This window comes from Pundamilia nyererei, unplaced genomic scaffold (assembly GCF_000239375.1).
Source record: "Pundamilia nyererei isolate P.nyererei 1_Seehausen unplaced genomic scaffold, PunNye1.0 scaffold00051, whole genome shotgun sequence".
NCBI lineage: Eukaryota > Metazoa > Chordata > Actinopteri > Cichliformes > Cichlidae > Pundamilia > Pundamilia nyererei.
In genome coordinates this window covers 1,383,084-1,404,943 of record NW_005187452.1, presented here as the reverse complement: position 1 = coordinate 1,404,943, position 21,860 = coordinate 1,383,084, and the positions used below count along the sequence as shown (strand labels likewise).

Genomic DNA, 21,860 nt, shown 5'->3' with positions numbered 1-21,860 from the left:
TTTGAGGTTTGCTAACCACTTGCTCAGATGTATTTGTATTTAGCTGAATTTCCCTTTCAGTGCGCAAATTACAAAAAATGTAATTATTAACATTTGTTAAACACGATGCAACAGAGCACCTGACTAATGTCTTTTAGTGTTTCATTTGTTATCTGTGAAAATGCAGAAAATTAGTTATACCTTTTAATATAGCACGGTGCAAGATGGCAGAATTTTTGTGGCAAAAACTGAGGCTTCACCGTGGTAAGCTTTGCTAAATGCTTTCAACTGTATTAGAGTCTACAAGTGAACTGGTGTTCCAAGTCGTATTCTGTTCACGTCAACTCTTACGCCTCTCTCCTTCAGGTATTTTATGTTATTGTTCAGTTTAGTGGCTTCATGCCTGAGTCAGTTGTGATCCAGAGAAGAAAGGATGACCTCACAGACACTGAGAATAACACCAACACAGAGCAGCCATGGCTGGACTGGCAGTATATGGCCAGAAATTGCAATGTGTTTGAAATGGAGAACAACGGGCCTTTACTAAGACCGGACTCAGTCAACTGTTTGCAGCTGTCCAGGTAGGTTGGATGAAAAGTTCATATTGTTTACTATAAGGAGAGCTTTTTACAGGAAAGCTCAATATCTATTTTTAGATGTTGATAACTGAAGTGAAATTAATTGTACTGCCCACTCCTCATAAAACCCTTTGAAAACCTTCTGAACCATCATAACTGTCCCTTCACAGAGGTAAAGGGACACAGGACACCAGGAGGCAGAATAAAAGTCCAAAAATGTAAATCTGTAATTCAAAAGCAGGATCTGATCATATCCAAGAGATCAGTCAACATAGAAAATAATCCATAGGGGCAGGCAAAAAGCAGTCAATTAAACAGTCTAAAAGGTCATATACAAGGAGAACCCAACAAATGAAGTGAAAAACAAAACATTGACAAAAAGTGCAAGACACTGTAGCAAATCAGAAGTGTAACATAGGAGATATATATATACAGGGCCGTGTGACTGGCTAATTGAAAACAGGTGTGAAGGACAACACAGGTGAGACTAATGTGGGCCTGGCATATAGTCATAAAGGAAGGAAAATTAACAAATACAGGAAGTAAAACTGACAATTTCAAAATGAAACAGGAAGTGATGCAATAGAAACCCAACATCATGAATAGGCTCAACAGCATTATAAGTGCTTACATATTTTTTTCAAGGACTGACCACGTAGTAGTGTTGGTCCATGAAGAATGAAAGAGCGTAGACACATATTTACTGGGTTACATCACATTTAGTTCCATTTCTTTTATTATGAGCTTGATAAATACAGCAGATAACTTGTTGAATAATACACATGTAGTAAATTTAAATCCATGCATTCAAAATAAACTAGGCCATTCCTGTTTTGGGGCATTTTTCCTAGTGCACAGGAAATTGCTGGCTGGGCTAGATTAGTATATTAAGAAATACAAACACATATAAAAATACATTTTTGTATACATGTCTCACACGCTGTCAGTTGGCAGTGGATGTACAACTAGAGTTGGAACATAGTCTAACATACACCGTCGGACTAAATCTTGGCATAGCTTCTCGCATCTGGGGCTTATTTGGCATTAGACAGAACAAGCATGAATAGATCACATGTGGCCATTACTTGTTTTTTTTACTTGACATGGCAAATTATATCACATACAACCTTTAGAGTTATTCGTATTACAAAGTTTGGCATGAGATCAGTTTAAATATGTATATAACTATGTTGTTTAATCTAGTATGCTTTTATCATGCTAGATTGAATTAATCTTACAAAACATCTGAGTCCATTGGAGTGTTTGGCTGGATACATTTAGACATGCCTTAGTCAGTTTAGATAATCCTTAAATCGTGTCATTACGAACAGGTAAACAATTATTTTTCTTGATGAGACACCAAAAAAACAAAAGGCAAGTGAGAGGTGGCACAAAATGATTTTGGTAGAAACTCTGATGTGAAGTTTTTTATTAGGCATTAATGAATTGTGTTGTCATTTTGGCAATTCCTTTGTAAAGGCCTAGATTTCTTTCATACTTGTATATTTACATATCAGTAATATGCAGTTTTCTGGGTTATTCATTATCTCATTAGTAACAACTGAAATATTGCTATTAATCTACAAGGATCTCAAATACTGTAGATTGTTTAATACTAGAATTTTATGACAGTATTTTCTTGCAGCCTTCTTGTTTATTGCTATGAACAAACCTTGTCATGTTGCTGACAACACAACTTAAAACACTGACATTCAAAGATGAAGAGCTTTTGCCCAAAGCTTCTCCATATAGTGTTTACAGAAAGATTTGTAGACTTTAAAATGTAGAAGTAACTGTTCTCCAGAAGGCAGCTTTAGGATTGTACTCTATTACTTGGGCCTCAGACCAAATTTGGTGTTTGTGTTCTGTAGTTTCCTGGTAGATGTAATCAATCAATCAATCAATGATTTGTTAGTGCAGCTTTGTTTGTTAGCGATATAGATCTAAACAGTGCTTTACAGCTACTCACAAATATAAATTTTGATTATGTGATTATGTTTTTATTTTAAAAAAAATCTAATATTTTCTTGGTTTTTTTTTTCTAATTTTGTGTAATGTTTATGTGCATCAGTGACGTGCCCTTCTCAGGAGGTAACATCACATTCAGCCTGCTGACCCCTCAGCCACCCCTGAGGCCAGGTTACAATGACTTCTACAACACACCTATCCTACAGGAGATGGTACAAGCTGCCCAGGTCAGAATACATATGAGTGGACAATACTACACCAGAGCAGTTGGAGTGAACCAGCGACATAGATCCATTGGCATCAGTGAAATCACCATCAGTGGCAGGTGAAAATTTATAAATACTTATGCAGGCAGGCTAATGGAGATCAAGTAATTATATGGATTTGTAAATCATTGGTAGAGCATAGAAACTAAATGACTGGTAAATGTGACATTTGTATGATATTTCTGGTAAGCTGGCATCACACTGAATTTAGAAGTCCTAGCATGTTTTTTGCAAATTCACAAATTAATATAGAGGACTACTATAAGTGGCATACTTCTAATTGTGATCCTGTTACATCCCAAATTTTACATACTTACGTGGCATAATTGGTTGAAAGAACTATTTAACTATCTTCCCAGTGTTTCTTTGTAAAAATGAGTGAGAGCTTATATTATGACAAACACAGACCGCTGAGTTTCAGCAGAGCTTTCTGAGAGTAATTGTGAACACATCTCTTCATTAGACTGACAGAGTGACTGTTTTTCATGACTGTGGTAATTATAGGATTATGCAGGAGGCAATCATCTCTAACTCTTTCTCCCCCTCCCCCTCCCTCTAAGCTCTTTTAATTAGTAGCTTGTTACAGTGAAGTAGGAGAAACAGAGATTTAGCTGAAATCTCATCTGTGCATTCTTTATCTCTTCCTGTCTCTCACATCTTTCATTCTTCTTCCATCTCTCCACTGTCGTCATTCTTTATAGAGCAAGTAAATAAGTACGTTGAGAGGAATCATTTTAGCATGCGTGTTTTGTGAATGTTGGATTTTTTTTAAGCCCTGTATGTTAGATGCCTCTTAGATTATTGTATTGCATTACATTGTAGCACAGACATAACAATCCTATATTACAATACATCTAAATACAGAAACATTATCACCATGGTGACAGTTTAGAAACCCCAATATTTTTCTGTTCTCTGTTGTAGAAATAAAAGAAATATCTCTTATCTTATATTTTTGCAACATACTGACTATTATTATATACCTGCACTAGTTACTTTATAGTATGTTATGCCATTTGAAGGATATTGTTTCTAGTGTATTTATTTAATTTAAATATTTTGTATCATTAGAAGAGCAAAAAAAAAATTGAACCAAAAATTTTCAGCAAGTGTTGCAGAACAGAACATAAAAAACATTTCAGTAAGATGTGCCTGTTGCCCACAATTTTACATGTGCATTGCAGACATACGCATTTCATTAAAATCATACATATCAAACTCATTTGCACTGGAAATTAATTTAGCCTCTCAGAATCCAAGTGTAAAGTACATGTAGTATTCCTTCTTAGATACAGTGACAACAAGTAAGCCATAGTGAATAAGTAGTTGTCCTTTGTCAAGCCTCCTTGATGCTCTACTAAGTCACTTCCATCTGCTAAAACCAAAGAGTATTTCCAGTAGTCAGAACACATCAGACATGGACTATGTCCTGTTTTGTGTTAAAATCGAGGAAATGCAACTTAGGGTAGTGCATGGACCTGATTCTTCTGTCTTTGGAGTTCATCTGTGAAAGTGGTTTAGGAGTCCCGCTTAAAGCTTCTTGAGTTTTAGCTTGCTCATCTTCCAGCATTAGTTGTAGTTTTTCCTCTCAGCTGTAAATGGGTTATGGGCTGTTGTCCTCCTCCCAGCCAGGTGAGCAATACAATAACTCAAGAACAAGGCAACGTCGGCTTTTGAAATTGATACCGTAGGTTCTTCTACTAAAAGTCTTGGACGAAGTTCTAATCTTGAGGTCACAGTCAGAGATCAAATTTTCTAAAAATTTTATCGATGCAATAACTCAAGAAGGAAGTCATCAAGGATTTTCAAGTTGATATCACAGGTGCATCTACTACAAATCTCAGATGGGTTTGAATTCCAGTGACGTTGACCTCTGACCTTGACCTCAAGTTTTCTAAAAATCTTGTGAATGAATCGATGTAGGATTTTCAAACTGATACCATAGGTGCTTCGACCAAAAGTCTTGGATGAGTTCAAATCCCAGTGACCTTGACTTCAAGGTTAAGATGAATACTGAAAATCTTGTGAATGTGATAACTTGTGACTAAATTGGTGTAGGATTTTCAGATTTATTAGGAGGCTGAGGGGTAGTACTGGATGGCCATCAGTTTCTTTTTTTCTGCTGTTTTTGAAACAAGACAATTGGCTTTTAAAATGTGAAATGGTAGGCTTCAGGATGAAGTTTGTTTATTTGTATGCCAACAAAGAAAATTGGATAGGTTACATGGCTGTTTGGTCAAAATGTGGCCCAACTGCGATCCTACTTTGGAAGTTCTCATCAGTTCAGGCTTCATTTGCTTAAAAAAACTGTTTAAATATATTTATTAAGCTTGATATTTTTGGTAAGTTTTTTTTAGTATATATTTTAATTTATTTTTTTTTTTCTTTTTTTTTAAGACAGATCTCCAAAGCAATGAAGCTAAAAAGTGTGTTCTACCACAAATCAAAAATCGTGTATAAAAAGGCTTGGTCAGGGGAAACGATAGAGATACTTTTATATATATTTCTTATTTGATTAATAAAGTCACCTTTTAACAGAAAGTGGCATTAAGAGAACAAGAGGTGAAAGGATACACAGAGAGAAGAATGAAAGAGAGAAAGCAACTGAATATCTGAATGAATAATTAAATGACTGTCGTGTGCACACGTGTGCGCATGTGTCTGCTACCTGTTATGTTGCTTTAATGATTCTCAGGATGGCATTTATAAATGTTGAATGGAAACTTCCCAGTAGCACTATGGAGCTCTTGACTGAAGCATTCGGGGAGGGAGAGCTTTTCTCATGATGTTTCTTTGCTTTTTCTTGTCACATTTCATAAGGGAATTAAAAATTTTCATCATCAAAGTTTTAAAACACAGTTTCAGTTTGTTTATTTTCAATGTTTCTCTTTGTCTTTGGGAAGGTGTGAGTGTCACGGCCATGCAGATCATTGTGATACCAGTGTGACACTATACAGATGCCTGTGTTTGCCAGAGAGCCACACAAAGGGGAACAATGTAAGTAACAAACAAACTCTTATATGACAAATCACAACGACTCTTTTAGTAGTATCTTGTGGGTAGTGCTTTATAAATAGTGTATTGTGAGGTCATTAGAATTTCATGTTGACAAGTCCTACATATTTTGGCTCAACATTTGTGGATGGGTTTGATTTCACAATAATTAATATCTACATTTGATCCAGGCACACAGCACATATCATGTTTAAACTTAAAAACACATACACACATACAAACACACACACTCATCACAGAGGAATCCCCTGGGGGAAAACCTCCTCGTGGTCCTAATTAAGCACTTTCCTTCTTAATGACAAAGAACTTCTTTAATAAATTATACAAAGATGTACGTAAGCACGCACACACACGCGCGCGCGCGCCTACCGTAGCAGAAGTATTTATTTGAACACTTTTCTTTCCATCTTGATTATATTTATTCTAATGGTTTTTAAGAGGTTTGGAGGGACTGTTGAGCTTTTTCATCTTACTCAGAAAATTGTTGAGTAAGCCATCTTGTTTTTGGAATCATGCAAAACCAGGCAGCAACGGTCAGCAGTCAGTGCTTAACAACTCATGATTTTCATGACAGAAAATTAGACCAAAAGTGGATAACAAGTAGAAAAGGAACAGATGAGATCCAAATGTTAGTATGCATGCCTGAAATGAAATCCAGCTTGTTTATATGCGGACCACAATGCTAATAGTGATGATTGATAAAACTCATTTGATATTTAAGTTCATTTAGAAACGTTTTCATTTCATCATCATATGTAATGGAGAATTGCCTTTATCAATAATTATAGTCTGAAGATTATGACAGAAGTTTAGTTTCTGTGATTATGATTAAACTGATTAAACTGTGTATTCATTTATATCCACTAAAACAAATGGACCTAAAGTCTGCCTAAAGTTGTTTTCATAAAATGTTAGAGAAAATGGTTTTATGTGTATGTGAATTACTGGAATGCTACTTGCAGCAGTTAGCTGGGTAGTTGCTACATAAGTTGTTAAGTAAAATGTAGTCTTTTTTGCAGTCTGTAGAGTTTCTGGTTATAGTTGCCAATCATTTAAGGTGAAACCGAAAGTACCTTGTGAGTATTCACACACTGGTAACAGAAGGAGTAGTTTGACCTAAACCATCACTGTGTGACCAGATGTTAGTTTGACTGGAAGCTAATACAACTTGTAAGGTAGTAGTAGGCATCACCCTAAGAAAAACCCCTTGTAGTCTGCAGTGAAATGTTCGATATGACGGCTTCACCTCACTGTAGCACAGGACAGCCTGCATTATTCACTACTTATGTATCATTCATACACCTGTGTCTGTGCATTAGTTTTTGCATGTGTGTGTCTCTGCATGTGTGTATGTGCAACAGAGTACATTGATGGAGACGCACAGCTGTCAGCTAGCAGCTGTTAAATTTCTTTCTTTTACTTTGCTCTCAAATAACAGACAGCCTCCTACACACACACGCATGTATCTAATAATTTTACTCTTACATGAACCTCACACTAAAATAAAAGTTATCACAGAAAGTGCTCTACAAACACACACACACACAGACTCACACACACAGACACACACAGAAACTAAACTTCAGTCATAATCTTCAGACTATGACAAAAAATTTCCCCCTTTTTTTTCTCCTTTTCTCTATTTTATACACCACATTTGTCGTTCCACTCTTAGGTCCCTGTCCCACCTCCGCCCTCTTCTCTTTGTCGATCGCTCCCTCTCTCACACACTCTGTCTTTCTCTCTCGGGTCTCACTTTAAATAATGTCTCAAATCGACTAGAACAATTGCATTCCCTCAGCATGCATCTCTAATCAGTTCTCTTTCTTTTTCTGTTTGTATTTCGCTTCATTTCACTCAGCTGTTTTTTTCTATTCCCTCTCACTCTTTATTGCCTCACTTTTTAAGTATTTAATTCATTCCTATTTGGCTCTGTTTTTCATTTTTCATTCTGTATTTCCTCCTTTTTTTCTTCCTGTCTCAGGTCGATCCATCCTCCCAAGCTGCTTCTTTCCTTTTCTCTCGTACATACATTACTTCTTTTGTGTTGGAGAGATGTAGTGGAATAAGCATGGATATATTTTATGTAAATTAATCTCTACAGAAGCTACACTTCTGTGAAATACATTAGTGTGTAATATGTGCACGTGTCTTTATAGAGTCATTATTTGTGTGTGAGCCTGTGTGCACTTTCTTTTTTCCCGAACCTGTCCATGTCATCTCTCTGAGTGAATATTCAGGGCCTTTCTTCTGTCTCTGTAATATTGGAGCATAAAAGGCTGTGGGGAATATTAGCGTTTAATATTGCATGCGTTCTGTTGACTTGGATCGGGCTAGCACCATGACGGATGTTGTACTAATCTGCAGAATTTCCACAGTGACATTAAAGTGACAGAAATGCTCAGACATGTGTCAAGATGATCAACAGGGGCCTTAGAAAGCACACTTAAACTCTTTCTCCATCTCACACACACACACTTAAACACTTGTGCGCACTAACGGACACACATGCACTCTCCTTTTGATTCTTTCTTATGTGCACTCTGTGTCAGACTTGATCTCTCATTCTGTCACTCTGTCTCTGTTTGTCTACATAACTGATGGATTCCATCACATCTGAAAGTTATATCATATACTGCATTGTACATCAGATTACTCGGTTTTAACTTGCAAAATGCCTGTGTCAGTTAATGGTTCTTGAACTCCAAATTCAATTTTTGCACATTTATTTTGTCTGAACCGTCCTCTTTTATTGGCACCTGAAATCATGAGGGAAAGTTAAATCGAACTTGATTCAGGACAAGTGAACTAACTTTGTGACTGTGTGCATGTGTGTGTGTCTTGGAAGAGTTAAAGAAAATGTTCTTTAACAATTCGTTTTTACCCCCCTCTACATATTTTTTGAATGCATTTAGGACCTGGTAAAAGGTGATCACAGTGCAGAGTAGTAGTTCATCCATCCTTGCATCTATCCATTTTATTTGGAGGCAGCAATCTGAGTTGAGACGCCTAGACCTCCCTGTGCCCACCCATCAAGACCTTCTGCATTACTGCAGGTTCTGCACCTCTCTGTCTCAGTATCTGTTCCTTTCTATCCTCACTTGTGAACAAAGTTCAGAGATACTTCTACTTGGGGCAGCTTCTCATTCCAAACCAAGATTGGACACTCTACTCTTTTGTGACCGAGAACTGTGGCCTCAGACTTGAAACTGCTAATTCTCATCCTATCCATTTCACACTCAGCTGCAAATTGCCCCAATGAAAGGTGCAAGATGTCAATTGAGGAATCTAAAAAACACACACACACATCGTCTGCAAAAAGCAGAAACAAGATCCTAAGGCAACCAAACTGGACACTGTCCACCTCTTCACTGCACCTAGAAACTCTGTCCATAAAAAGTAATAACTTAGTGGATAGGAGCATCCCTGGCAGAGTCCAAGACCCACTGGGAATGAGTCCAGCGACGCAAACCAGTTTCTTACGGAACATATACAGGAACTGAAATATCCCCATTGCAATGGGCCCAGTACGCAATTCTTCCTAAGCACTCCTCACATAAGACCCCAAGAAATGAGGTCAAAAACGTTTTCCAAGTCCACAAAACACAGGTACATATGTTCTTCCCTTGAATATCCATTGGAGCAGTGTTTCATGCCCAAGATGAAAATTGATCCTAATGAATCTAAGTACTGTCCCAAACTTCCACAAAATGTTGCAGTGGCACATCAACTAGGACAGCCCCAAAACATCCCTCAGTGTGATGTTGAAATTCTGCTTTTTTGGATGGATGTTAAAGATGTCTTGGATCAGGCTTTTTGCCAGATGCTCTATAATATATTTGTCTATACCAAGCCAATTGACATCTTACACTGCCACTGGTCCAACTATGTATCCCTATGTGGTGATCGGTTAACAGCTCAGCGCTCTTCTCTTTTCTCAAGCCATACAGCTATAGATGTGATGAAATTATTACGAAATCAATCATCAACCTGTGACCTAGATTGTTCTGTTGCAGGATATGCTCAAACATAATTTTTGTAGTAGAAAAACTGTGATTAGAATAGAAGTTGCCATCCTGGAAACTGTAAAATTGTTTTGTATTTATATATAATATGTGCCCTCTGAATTGGACATTGAACATGTTTTTCTGTTTCTATCCATGTGTCTGAGAGATATTGATGGCTAGTGACATTAAGTGGCATTGTCCAGGATCTCTGTGGCTCAAGTGTGCCTCAGCAGCAGATTTTCACCTGCACAGGGGTTAACTGGGTTAACTTTAGATACACACAACGTGGATATGTACACACAAATTTGCTCACACATACACAAGCCAGTGCCACGACCTTTCCAGTGAGAGCGTGAAATTGGTCATGGCATTTAGGATAAGATGAGTTGTCCCAGCAGCTTTACACATACACATATAGACACACACTTGCCTACACACACACACACACACACACACACACACATACACGCATACATACACAAACATACACAGTTGCCTATGACAGGCCATCTAAATGTCCACACATCCATTAGAGTAGTCTCCTCACTCAGCAGGTTTTGTCCAAACATTCAAGAGTGAAAATAAGATGTTATCCTCTCCTTGGCTTCACAGTCCAAAACACACACATTCATTCATACTCACACACATGCACCCCTTAGCTTAACTCTGTTTTTTCTTTTTGCATTAAGAATAAATGTTCTGTCATGAAACTGTTGAAAAAGAAAAACAGTGACATTAAAGAGTAACTGACAGAAATGCCAAACTCAAAAATTAGCTTAGTAAATAACTTTTTTCTGTTGTTTTGGGTTCACAGTGCAGCGACTATGTGCAGAAGATTAAAGCAAATAGAATTAAAGGAACTTAAACTCAGTTTTACTTATGTGCTGTTCTTTTTTTCTTTTTTTTGCTGTGAGTACTGTGTGCAGATGATGGAGCGCCATCAAAACCTTTTGTATGAGGAAGAGAATGAGCGTTTGCGCTCTTCTTTTAACTGCCAAACACCAGTCCCTCAACTAATTAGCAGGCAGGGAGAGAGAGAAGGTAACGCAATGTTGAATGAAAAGAAAAGAGAAGAAAGAAAAAAAAACCTCCCCCTTTCATTTGGTATGGTAATATTTCCTGCTCACATACTCACTGTGGCTATGAGAACAAGCAGTTGGGGGACAGTAGAGACAGGGGGAAGGGAGTGAGGAATCGGAGAGGTGGGAAGCAGGGAGAGATGTACAGAGTGATTTGTTTTTCAGATAGAGGGGAAATGAAGGAAGGAAGTGTGGGAAGATAGAGGAGACAGAGGTAGAGGAGGCAAAAAGAGGAATGAAAGAGTGATAGAAGAGTGGAAAACTCCCGCTCTTGGACGAAGAGTGAGATGTAGTGAGGTTTTTCTATTTGGAGTGCAGAAAGAAAAGTACCTTTGATATGTGAAACGGTTTGGGGCATAGAGATGCTGAAAGACCGGCAGAAAAGCACAGACAGATGGGCAGAAAGAGGAAAAAAAAGCATGGACAGACGTACAGGAGGGAACTTATTGTAGGTAAGACATCAGATAGACCTCAGGCCAAACAGCATGGCAGACAGATGAGCAGGCAGAGTGACAGAACAAACAGGAACATGCAAACAGCTCAGTGCTCCTGTGGAATTATGTGTCCCAAGACGTGCCCCTGCCTGTGTGTAGTTGTGTCTCTGTGTGTGTCTTTGTAGACTTGTTTCTTTTTGTCTCTTGTTGTTTCTGTGTTGATGCTTGAATGCATACATCACATTTCAAGAGAATTTTCTTGCTGTTTCACTAAGTTGTGCTAATACAAAGCACTTTTTTGATAAGGGGATCCTTGTGCAGACCTTGTGCATGTTGTAATTATGCTGGCATTAATTTTATTCATGTATCCATTGCTTTTTGTTGTTTGTCTCCTTTTGTGCCCCACATTGTCCCCTGCTTATGGATTATTTCTGGCCTTTGCTTCCTCTTCTGTTTCCATCAGTTTTTCGGTTCCTTTTTACTTTTACTCCGTTCTCTCGCATGCAGCACGAAATAGGAACCTCTTTCCCCATTTTGATCTACTCTCTCCCCCTCCCTCTCGCTTCCCCTGGCTTCCCTCCTCCTCTGTGTGTCATACATAATAGGACCAGTGCAGGTCTGCATGTGTCACACATGGGAGGAACTCCTGTGTTTTTTAATACATTTTTAATCCCACCATTTGAAGCCCCCCTTGTCCACTATAATTTGTACTGACTGCTGAACAAAATCAAAGGGCTTGTACTTGCTGCTTCTCGCCTCTGCTGCACTCTGCTACAAAAAAATGCATTTTTTATCACACACACACACACACACATACAACCACACACACCTTGGTATGTTTATTTTGACATGAAAGTGGGACTCTGAGAGAGTGCTGGCAGTTACAAGTCATTCCTCATTAGTAGCAGTGATTTCCCTATGCTCTCTGCGTGTGTGTGTGTGGTTGAATGTAGTGTTTTTATTTCTAATATAGCAGAGAATACATCAGTATTATGTGCCATTATGTGTATTATTCTTCTCTCGTTAGATTAAAAATTTCAGTGGGCCTTCGATTTTACAGTTTTTTTACATTTTCTCCACTTGCTCATTTATTTCTCCAGTTTTTACCATCCTGATATCACTCTTTGTTTTATAAAAGCAAACATTTCACTTTTTCTGGGATGATTTTTCTGTACAGTTTTGTTTTGTTTTAGTTTGTTTTATGTATTTTGTATTTTCACGCTATGACAGCTGTGTAGGTTTTAAGTTTCTGTTAATAAATAATTTTTTTACATGGGTATGATATTAAATGTATTATATTACTTATATGTACAGTTTAAAGTATGTCACCGTACACAAATAAAAAATGTACATCCATATATATTTACGCAATGTAATTGTTTTTCACAGTGCGAAAGCTGTGCACCACTCTACAATGACAAGCCATTCAGGTCAGGTGATCAGCTCCAACCTATGAACTGCCGACCTTGTCAGTGTCACGGCCACGCCCTCTCCTGTCATTATGATGCCTTAGCTGATGACCATCCAGATGAGCATTATCGAGGAGGAGGAGGTGTCTGCGACAACTGCATGCACAACACCACAGGTACAGATTTAGCAAAGGCAAATTATATGCTATATGGCTAATGCAGAGGCCTAGGTTTGAATCCACCCCAATGCTGTTTGGTGCATGTCTACCACAGGTCTTTCTCCCAGCTTTCCTGTCTTCTCTCCAATATAAACGAATCAATGAAACATTTACAAATGCAGATATTGAAAACCCAGTTAATTTTACCAAAAGATGAGATAAGACACTATGAGTGTTGTGAAGGGCCACTGCAATAAGTTGAACTCAGTTCATCTCAATATTTATCTCTTTACATCTCTTTATAAGATTATTGGTGTGGTCCTCCACGAGTCCCAGTTTCTAACGTGGCCCCTTGGGAAAATGACTTTCCCATGCCCATAGTAGATTTAAAAAGTGAGGAAAAGATTGTAGAAACACCCTTCAAGTGCATTATGTTGATGTTGTTTAATTACATAGCCTAATCTGAGCAGAGCTAAGGTGAGTGTAAATGAGTAACCCACAATTTGTTGTAACAGTAAAACAATCTAACTCTCGTGTCTTTTGTTACATTAGAGTTGTATAATCAGATGACTCCAGTGATAACCTAAAGCATACTCTGCTTTATTCTCTTGAAAAATAAATAAATAATAAATAAAAGGAAATTAATGTTGTATTCAATACCTAAAACTATTGATTAATACTGAGAAGTCATCTGGAATTTGTTTACTGAGGTCATTTCACTGTGTTTTCTTCATGTCGATGCATTTTACTAATTTGCATGGGCTGTCTTAAATTCCACTTTGTTTTTGTCCTTATAGATACTAATAAACGTAAAGACACTGGTAAATTTAATCATTCTTATCCCTTTTGGTTCGGACTTATAGCCTCAAATCCCTCCTATGTGTAAATTCAATCATGCAGTAGTTATATTTTTTCGTCAGGCTAAAAAGCACCTTACCATTTAAACAATTATGGTTAAACTGGACATTTTCAGCAGAGGTATCTCTTTTGTGCTCTGTGTGATTTCTATCTATTGACTTTTTTTCACCCTTTATCGCCTTGTTTCTCCATGTTTCCTATCAGGTAAGAACTGTGAGCAGTGTATAAGTGGGTTTTTCAGGCTCGAGGACCGTGATCCCACTTCAGTTGATGTGTGCCAGCCTTGTGACTGTTACACTGCTGGAACGGTCAACGGCAGAATGGACTGTGTGCAGGTAGACACCATTACATTCAATATAGAACGATCTTAATAATCAATACAGGATGTGTATATTAAGACTATTGTAATTATAAATACACTCTTTGAAGTAGTAATTTTACAATAAACATTGCAACACCTATTATGATTGCTGTTAAGGAAATAGCATGCTATTGGTGATACCTTTTAAGCGTCAGCAAATACAACGCAATGGACAAATTCACTTCAACCATGATCCGTCTGTGCAAAGTAAAGAGATATGGTTCTTTGACTCTGTTTTGAAATGCGTAACTTTCATGTTTATAATCTCAGAATACTTACATTTTATTATTTTATATTCACATTTTTATTGGAAAAAATTAGAAAAGAAGAAGAAAGTAAAATACCGCTTTACCACGTTAATCTATGATTAAAATCTTTCCCTCTTTCTCCATTTGTCACTTTCAGATAGGAGGTCAGTGTCACTGTAAAGCTGCAGTAACAGGCCGTCAGTGTGCAGACTGTTTGCCTGGTTGGTTTGGTCTCACAGCCTCAAATCCAAATGGTTGCAGTTCCTGTAACTGCAATGGCATGGGTGTCATGAGAACCTCTACAGGGGCAGTTTCCAGCTGCAACCGTTACACAGGACAGTGCCATTGTAAACCCCATGTCACAGGTAAAAAGATCTCAAACCACTGAAGAAAGCTTAGTTTTTACAGGTGTAAATGGTGAAGGTCTTGTTTTTGAAAGAAATCAAAATCTTGCGTTTAAAGTTGTTTGTGTGTGCATCTGTCAAAGGAGACTGTTGGAGCTGCTTCTTTCAACAGCACTCTTTATATGTAGGTGTAAAACATGAGTTTTTTAGGCATCTTCCTAGATTCCTAGATCCTTTTCCTGAAAGTCAAGCATTGAAGTTGAATGTTGAGTTAAGATAATACGCTGAAAAGGGTAAGATCAGCTATCGTTTGACCTTGGTATGTTAACACAACAGCAAATCACATCGGCTAAAAAAAAAAAAAATTTTTCACAAAATCTCCTTAATAACTTTTTGTTAATAACTTTTTGAGTTTTTGTTATTCCAATGGTTATTTAATTGTCCAGTAGCAGCGTACATAGGAGTGCTCATTGAGGTGTACGCAAAAGCAAAAAAAGTGGGGATACTGGGTCCAGATGAAAAACATGCACACTGACGAACACACACACACACACACACACACACTCATATCCCAAACTGTTGTGGCAGCCAAAATAAACAGGCTTTTCTGCTGGCGGTGCTTCCAGCCGTCGTGCTTCTCTTTGTGATAAATGGTTTCACTCTCTCCCCTGTGTGTCTTTGAAGACCAGGCTCATATGAAATGCAAAACCGGCCAACGCTCCTCAACTCAACGCATCGTGGTTATTGCTAAGCCTTGCTATCAAGGGTCCACATTGCGTGTGTGAGTGCGGGCATGTGTATAAGTGTTTGTTTGTGTTTATGTGTATGTTTAAAAAAAATGTATGAATGTGTCTTTGCTTAGCTATGTATTGTAAATTGTAAGAGTTTCTTTGTGTGTGTGTGTGTGTGTGTGGTTGTGTGTGTGTGTGTGTGTGTGTACACACGCAACCCATCAAGGACTAAGCTGGTATTTAAATCTCTAATTCAATGCCAAGTTGATTAAAACAAACTGCTGCAGCCCCTTGTATTTTTCACACTCCTTCTTACAAGACCCATTTAGGTTTTTTTTCTGTCCTTGTTTGTTTGGTTGCTCCCACAGGTATTTTTCAGAAATGAGATTTGATTATGGCAATTTATTATCGCCAAGCTGATACTTTGAGTAGAGCAATGGCAGGCAAGCTTCAGAAGGACGGAATTGAAATGTGTGCACGGAGACTCAGATACACACATGCAGAAACACATGCACACTCATAACAAGGTGCCAGAGTGCAGTGTGTACATAATAGTGTTTGAAATGGTGATGCATGAGCCTGTTAACCAGCTGGCTACTGATAAAAGGGCTGGCCATGTCCCGAACAACACACACACACACATGCACACGTGGACACCTCAGAACAAAATTACATCCTTTCTGTTCTGATCTAATATCTTCTAACACAGGCTGTTCTCTAATGTTCTCACTTTTCGGTCCCTTTTATTGATCTCTTTTTGCCCCCCTTTTTTCTGTTTGTTTATCGAAAGTCTAATTGCGAAAATATGATTCGTAAATGGTGAGTTGGTCAGGTCACTGCTCTAAAAGAGAACACTTTGTAAGTGATGTTTTTGTTATAAGTGTATGATTCGTTATAAATTATATCATTTTTGGGGGGAAATCTACCTTGAGTACAATATATCAAATCATTGTTAGGTTTGTAACCATCAGTCTGCCAGCCTGCATATTTACCTGCTAATACACTCAGTTGGACATTTGCACTCTACACACACTGACACATATCTTCATTTCACTACTGTAAAATATGATATATGGAGAGAGATATATTCATATCTATAAAATCATTTAAATGGGCAGACCAGGGGAAATGCCAAGTGTCTACCCCACACAGAATAGGCCCCACACACGCACACACATTAACACAGATGTACAGGTATGTTATTATTAATGTGTGTGTGCGCACACACTTTCATACCCACCCACATATGAACACCCGCTCCCTTATAAACGGCTATGGTGACTGCTTTGCCCCCGAGCATCCATTTAGGGACAGATTGCCTGTCATGGAATACGTATGGCGTATTCAAATAAGCCCTGCATGCACACACTGCATAGTTTAACTAGTCGTATAGCCTAAGATTGTTTTTTCTATAAAAACATGCAAATGTATGGACTTTGTGTTTACTAATATTTGTAATTATTATATGCAGTAATAAACTACAAAAGAGTGAAAGGAGTAATATTTAATAATGGTTTAATGAAATGCTGACCTAATCAAGTTGAAAGTTAATTAAGACTAATAACTAAACTGAAATGTTAATTTTGCATATGTTACTCTATAGCTCTTTTTGGCCTTTAAAGATAACTCAACTTTTCCTGTTTTACAAAAGATCATATTTTTAAAATTATTTTTCATATCCATCCTTCCATTTCCTATTTTTCCCCCCTTCATTCTTTTCTTGTAGTTGCTTAATTTATTTATTTTCTGCTCAGTAAAATTAAGTGTTTGGCCTTAGGTAAGTGATCCATCATATGTAGAGGGCCTGGCCCTAATGATGGCAGTTTTATACACTCACCCACCATTTCTCTTGCTCTCTCTCGCTTAGACAGACACATACACTTACTCTCTCATACAAAGGTCTGCAAACAGAGGGAGTGCTAACTGCTAGTTGGTGAACAAGCGATCATCAATTTTTTTTCTTGTTTCCCATTTTTCTTTCTTTATCTCCCTTTCTCACTCCTGTTTTCATCGCAGGCCTTTCATGTGACCGCTGTGATTTTGGTTATTGGAACCTTTCCCACCCAGACGGCTGCATGCCATGTGACTGTGACCCTCTGGGTTCCCTCAGTCCATTCTGTGAACCTGAGGGGGGCCAGTGTGAGTGCAAACCTGGAGTCGGTGGCCTGCGATGTGACTCATGCGGTAGAGGCCTGTTTGGTTTGAGGCTGGAAGGATCTTGTGCCCCCTGCGACTGCTCACAGGAGGGGACAGTACCCGGGACAGACTGTGATCCTTACACAGGGCAGTGTGTGTGTAAGGCATGTATGACATTTTTACAATGTTTTAGACACTGACTTCCATAAAAATGGAAATAAAGCACAAATTGGAGTTAAAATTCAGTATTTTCTGTTGTAAAATGTTTTGCTTTGATCTTCTGATTATTAATATAATACTAATATAGATTAAATGATAGAAGCACAAAAAGGAAAATAATGCATTATTGCTAGTGTGTGTGTGTGTGTGTGTGTAGTCAGACAGACCGGTTTAATCCTTGGCTCCTGGCAAATTTTTTGTCCAATCCTGATACTTTAAGTTACAAGTTTAGTATGAAATCTTTTCTTTCCACATTTATTCCATCTTTCTTTCTTCAGGAACATGTTGAAGGCCGTCGCTGTGATTCTTGCCGTCATAATTTTCACACCCTGGAGCAGCGAAACTCTCTGGGCTGTCTGCCGTGTGTGTGTGACATCAGTGGAACGGTTTCAGGGGGTGTGTGTGATATGCAGACCGGACAGTGCCCATGCAAGGAGGGAGTAGAGGGAGTGCAGTGCACCAACTGTGCTCACAACTACTATAACCAGACTTTAGACGTTGAGAGTAAGAGAACCCCAAACTGCAACTTAAATCCATGATTAGTTACACATTTATTTTTCACTCAATAATAAAACACTCAAATGCAACAAAATTGTTAACAAATTATTTAAAAAGTGCAAATTCATTCAGCCCTACTGATGTTGTTTTGTGTCCTATTAGAGGGCTTGTCCCACGGCTGTGTACCCTGTATGTGTCACCCTAAAGGAACAGTCAGCGGGTCAGTCTGCGACAGTGCCACAGGTCAATGTGTTTGTATCCCAACACGCTATGGAAAGGACTGCAGCAGCTGCCGACCTGGTGAGTTCAAAAGAAGGGATGAAAAAATGATAAGAAACTTTCACAAATAACTGTAGCATAAAAGTTCACCAATAAAATGACTCTGAATTTTGAAAAAGGGGGATGGGTGTTTCCGGTCTAAAGCTTTTGCGTTTTTCAGCCACTCTCTGCCAGGAATCAACCATAAGCATCACAGCGAATAAAATGAAGGAAAAAGCATCCTTCAGTTGTGCACCTGTTTGGGTTAGTGTTGCAGGACAAGAGGTTGCAGTTTACGTATAGTGTCAGTGAAGAAGAAGAGCCTTCATATCATTTTACAATGACAAGTTGGGAATTGATGTGTTGATTAAAATGTGTAAAAATAATGAATAAATAGATAATAAAGTAGACATAAAGATAGAAGTTGTCACATTCTTTGTGGGTATAAGGAAACAGATGTATAATTGTGCTATAATGTCTGATCATGCTGATATTTCAATGCATTTCCGCTTCCATTCCTGCAAGCTGACTGTTTTAATTTCCTTAACTGCCAACTCATGGCAGCCATTCAGTATTTCTTGCCCAAGTGGCTAAATAGAATATCTAATTTGTTTATCATCTGGCCGGCCTTGAGAAAAATAAACTGAATTGATTTGTGATTTGGAACCTTAGTGCTTAATGCAACCTCAGACACAGTTATTGGTTTTGTGTTAAATATTATTACAAATAAATGACAAACGGTGGCTCAGTTTAGTTATTAGCAGTGGCACCAAGTGGTTATTTCAAAATGATAGCAGTTGTGCTCAAAATCAATGCAATTTTGATGTCATTAGTGTAGTTCTGAAAAAAATGAATCACAGTTGACATTGTTTGGCATATGCAACAGACAATTGTGCTCTTACAGGGTTTCTACCATTGTCTGTTTCTGTTTCTCACCGGAGTATCTCTCTATCAAAAAACTTTTGGGAAACAAATAAAAGGCGATAAAGGTTTGGATTAATTATTTTCGATGCAATATAACATGAATGCTTAAAGTTAAATCTTCCAATAGCAGATCCTGGTCTTAGAATGACAAATGTTGATGATGTTTTACAAAACATCAAGCATTATCATGTGGATTTTCAAAAAAGTAAAAAGAAAATTAAGCAAAGAATAAAGAAGCTAAATATTTTTTACATTTCTGTTTACATTACATTTGTGGCAGCAGTAGCTGAATAGCTGATCAATAGCTGAGTCCATGGACTGTTATATCGCCTAGGGACCTACTGGGGTTCCAGCACAGGAGCTGTTAAGGCAATCATCATGAGGAATATGAAATGTTTGAAAAATAATATCAACAGGGTTGCGTTCAACTACACCGCCACAAGGACAAATCCAGAAAATCTTTGCCATCTCCTACCACAATAACTGCATTCATTTTAGATTTAACCTCTACATTGTATCATATTTCAACCCAATATTCAATTCAATTCAATTTTATTTATACAGCACAAAAATCACAACAACAGTCACCTCAAGGTGCTTTATATTTTAAGGTAGACCCTACAATAATACATACTGAAAGAAAACTAACAATCATATGACGCCTTATGAGCAAGCACTTTGGTAACTGTGGGAAGGAAAAACTCCCTTTTAACAGGAGGAAACCTCCGGCAGAACCAGGCTCAGGGAGGGGCGGGGCCATCTGCAACGACAGGTTGGGAAGAGAGAAGGAAGACGGGATAAAAGGCATGCTGTGGAGCCAGAGATTAATAACAAGTATGATTCAATGCAGAGAGGTCTATTAACACATAGTAAGTGAGAAAGGTGACTGAAGAAGAAATACTCAGTGAATCATGGGAATCCCCCGGCAGCCTACACCTATTGCAACATAACTAAGGGAGGATTCAGGGTCATCTGATCCAGCTCTAACTATATGCTTTAGCAAAAATGAAAGTTTTAAGCCTGATCTTAAAAGTAGAGAGAACTGGAAGCTGGTTCCATTGAAGAGGGGCCTGAAAACTTAAGGCTCTGCCTTTTAAATATTCTAGGAACAACAGGTAAGCCTGCACAGATATCACAGGAAAGCGTGTAATAGACACACTGGTCCACTGCATGTATTTCACGCTTTGTTCCACTTTGTTGTGTTTAAATACGTTTCCTTTTTTAGTATAATTTTTTTACCTTTATCTATTTTGGTCTTTTAGTTATTGTATCAATGAGTTATATCTTGACTGCTGTAAGTCTCAACAAACTTTTAGGATAAATGAAGTTTCTTATTCTCAGTTTTGTTTATTATTCTTATTAAGGAAATGACCCTTGAGCTGTCAGACTCATATCAAAAGACTGCAGTGTATAATTAATTGCATGCTCATTACTTTATGTTATACTTATCTTTTCGCAGGCTACTACTTTTCTCCGGATCAGGATACATGTTTGGAATGTGACTGCCACCCCATTGGAGCTTTGCATCGCAGTTGTGAAAGCCAGACTGGACAGTGTGTGTGTGCCCATCCCTCAGTGGGAGGCCGACGTTGTGACCAGTGTCGTGAGATGTTTTTTGGATTCAACCCTGGTCTGGGCACGTAAGTATAAGTTTGTTTCTATTAATTGCACCACTTGTATAAACACACACATCTCATGCACAAATTCAAACACAACAGCAGATGCAGTGTCTGTGAAGACAGTTTACAGATTGCTAGGCAGACATATGACTTACATGAGTTAAGAGCTGCTTTGACCTTTACCGCTCATGTCTCTACCTGCGGGCTGTCTTGCACACACACACACGCACACACACCTCAAACACTTATACACAAATGTTACTTTACACTTAACCTCCATGTGATGGTGGTACGCACATGCACATCCGTTCCTCTCGACAGGGTGTCACAGCAGATAGATGGTGCGCAAACTGTTTGACTAGTGATCCAGTATGTATGTGTTTGTGTGTGTGTTAGCTGACCTTGCCTGATTGCTGTATTCTCCAGTGTTAAAACATTAAAGGATGAGATCAGGCTGTGGCTGAGATCTCCTCACAGTAGAGAGGGATCGGACGATGGAGGGAGGAAAAGCAACAGTAATAGAGTTTACTTTGCAAGGACACTTGAAAAGAAAATCACATGGAAGAAAAGACTTGACTAATAAAATATAAGAGAGAAAAGCAGGGTTGGTGATGTGAGTTGAGTGGGTAATATCAGCGATGCGAAAAGAAAATCAGAGATGCTCAGACAGATTTTGCAAACGGCATTAATGAACAAAATCCAGAATTATCATTTAAACTGGTGTTGTTTGGTTGCTGGTTGTTTGTTTGTTTTCGTATCACACTTGTAGAG

At 38.2% G+C, this 21,860-nt stretch overlaps 1 protein-coding gene across 1 annotated transcript in view; it reads left to right on the top strand.

Moving 5' to 3' along the window:
* Positions 1 to 21,860, top strand: part of ush2a (Usher syndrome 2A (autosomal recessive, mild)) — a 216,151-nt gene that overhangs the window by 39,162 nt on the left and 155,129 nt on the right. The window contains exons 10-19 of the mRNA XM_013910893.1: positions 346 to 560; positions 2,629 to 2,850; positions 5,695 to 5,788; positions 12,716 to 12,911; positions 13,956 to 14,086; positions 14,518 to 14,725; positions 17,452 to 17,735; positions 18,069 to 18,294; positions 18,451 to 18,588; positions 20,930 to 21,110. Coding sequence (XP_013766347.1) covers positions 346 to 560; positions 2,629 to 2,850; positions 5,695 to 5,788; positions 12,716 to 12,911; positions 13,956 to 14,086; positions 14,518 to 14,725; positions 17,452 to 17,735; positions 18,069 to 18,294; positions 18,451 to 18,588; positions 20,930 to 21,110 — 1,895 coding nt within the window. The remainder of the gene's footprint in view (positions 1 to 345; positions 561 to 2,628; positions 2,851 to 5,694; positions 5,789 to 12,715; positions 12,912 to 13,955; positions 14,087 to 14,517; positions 14,726 to 17,451; positions 17,736 to 18,068; positions 18,295 to 18,450; positions 18,589 to 20,929; positions 21,111 to 21,860) is intronic.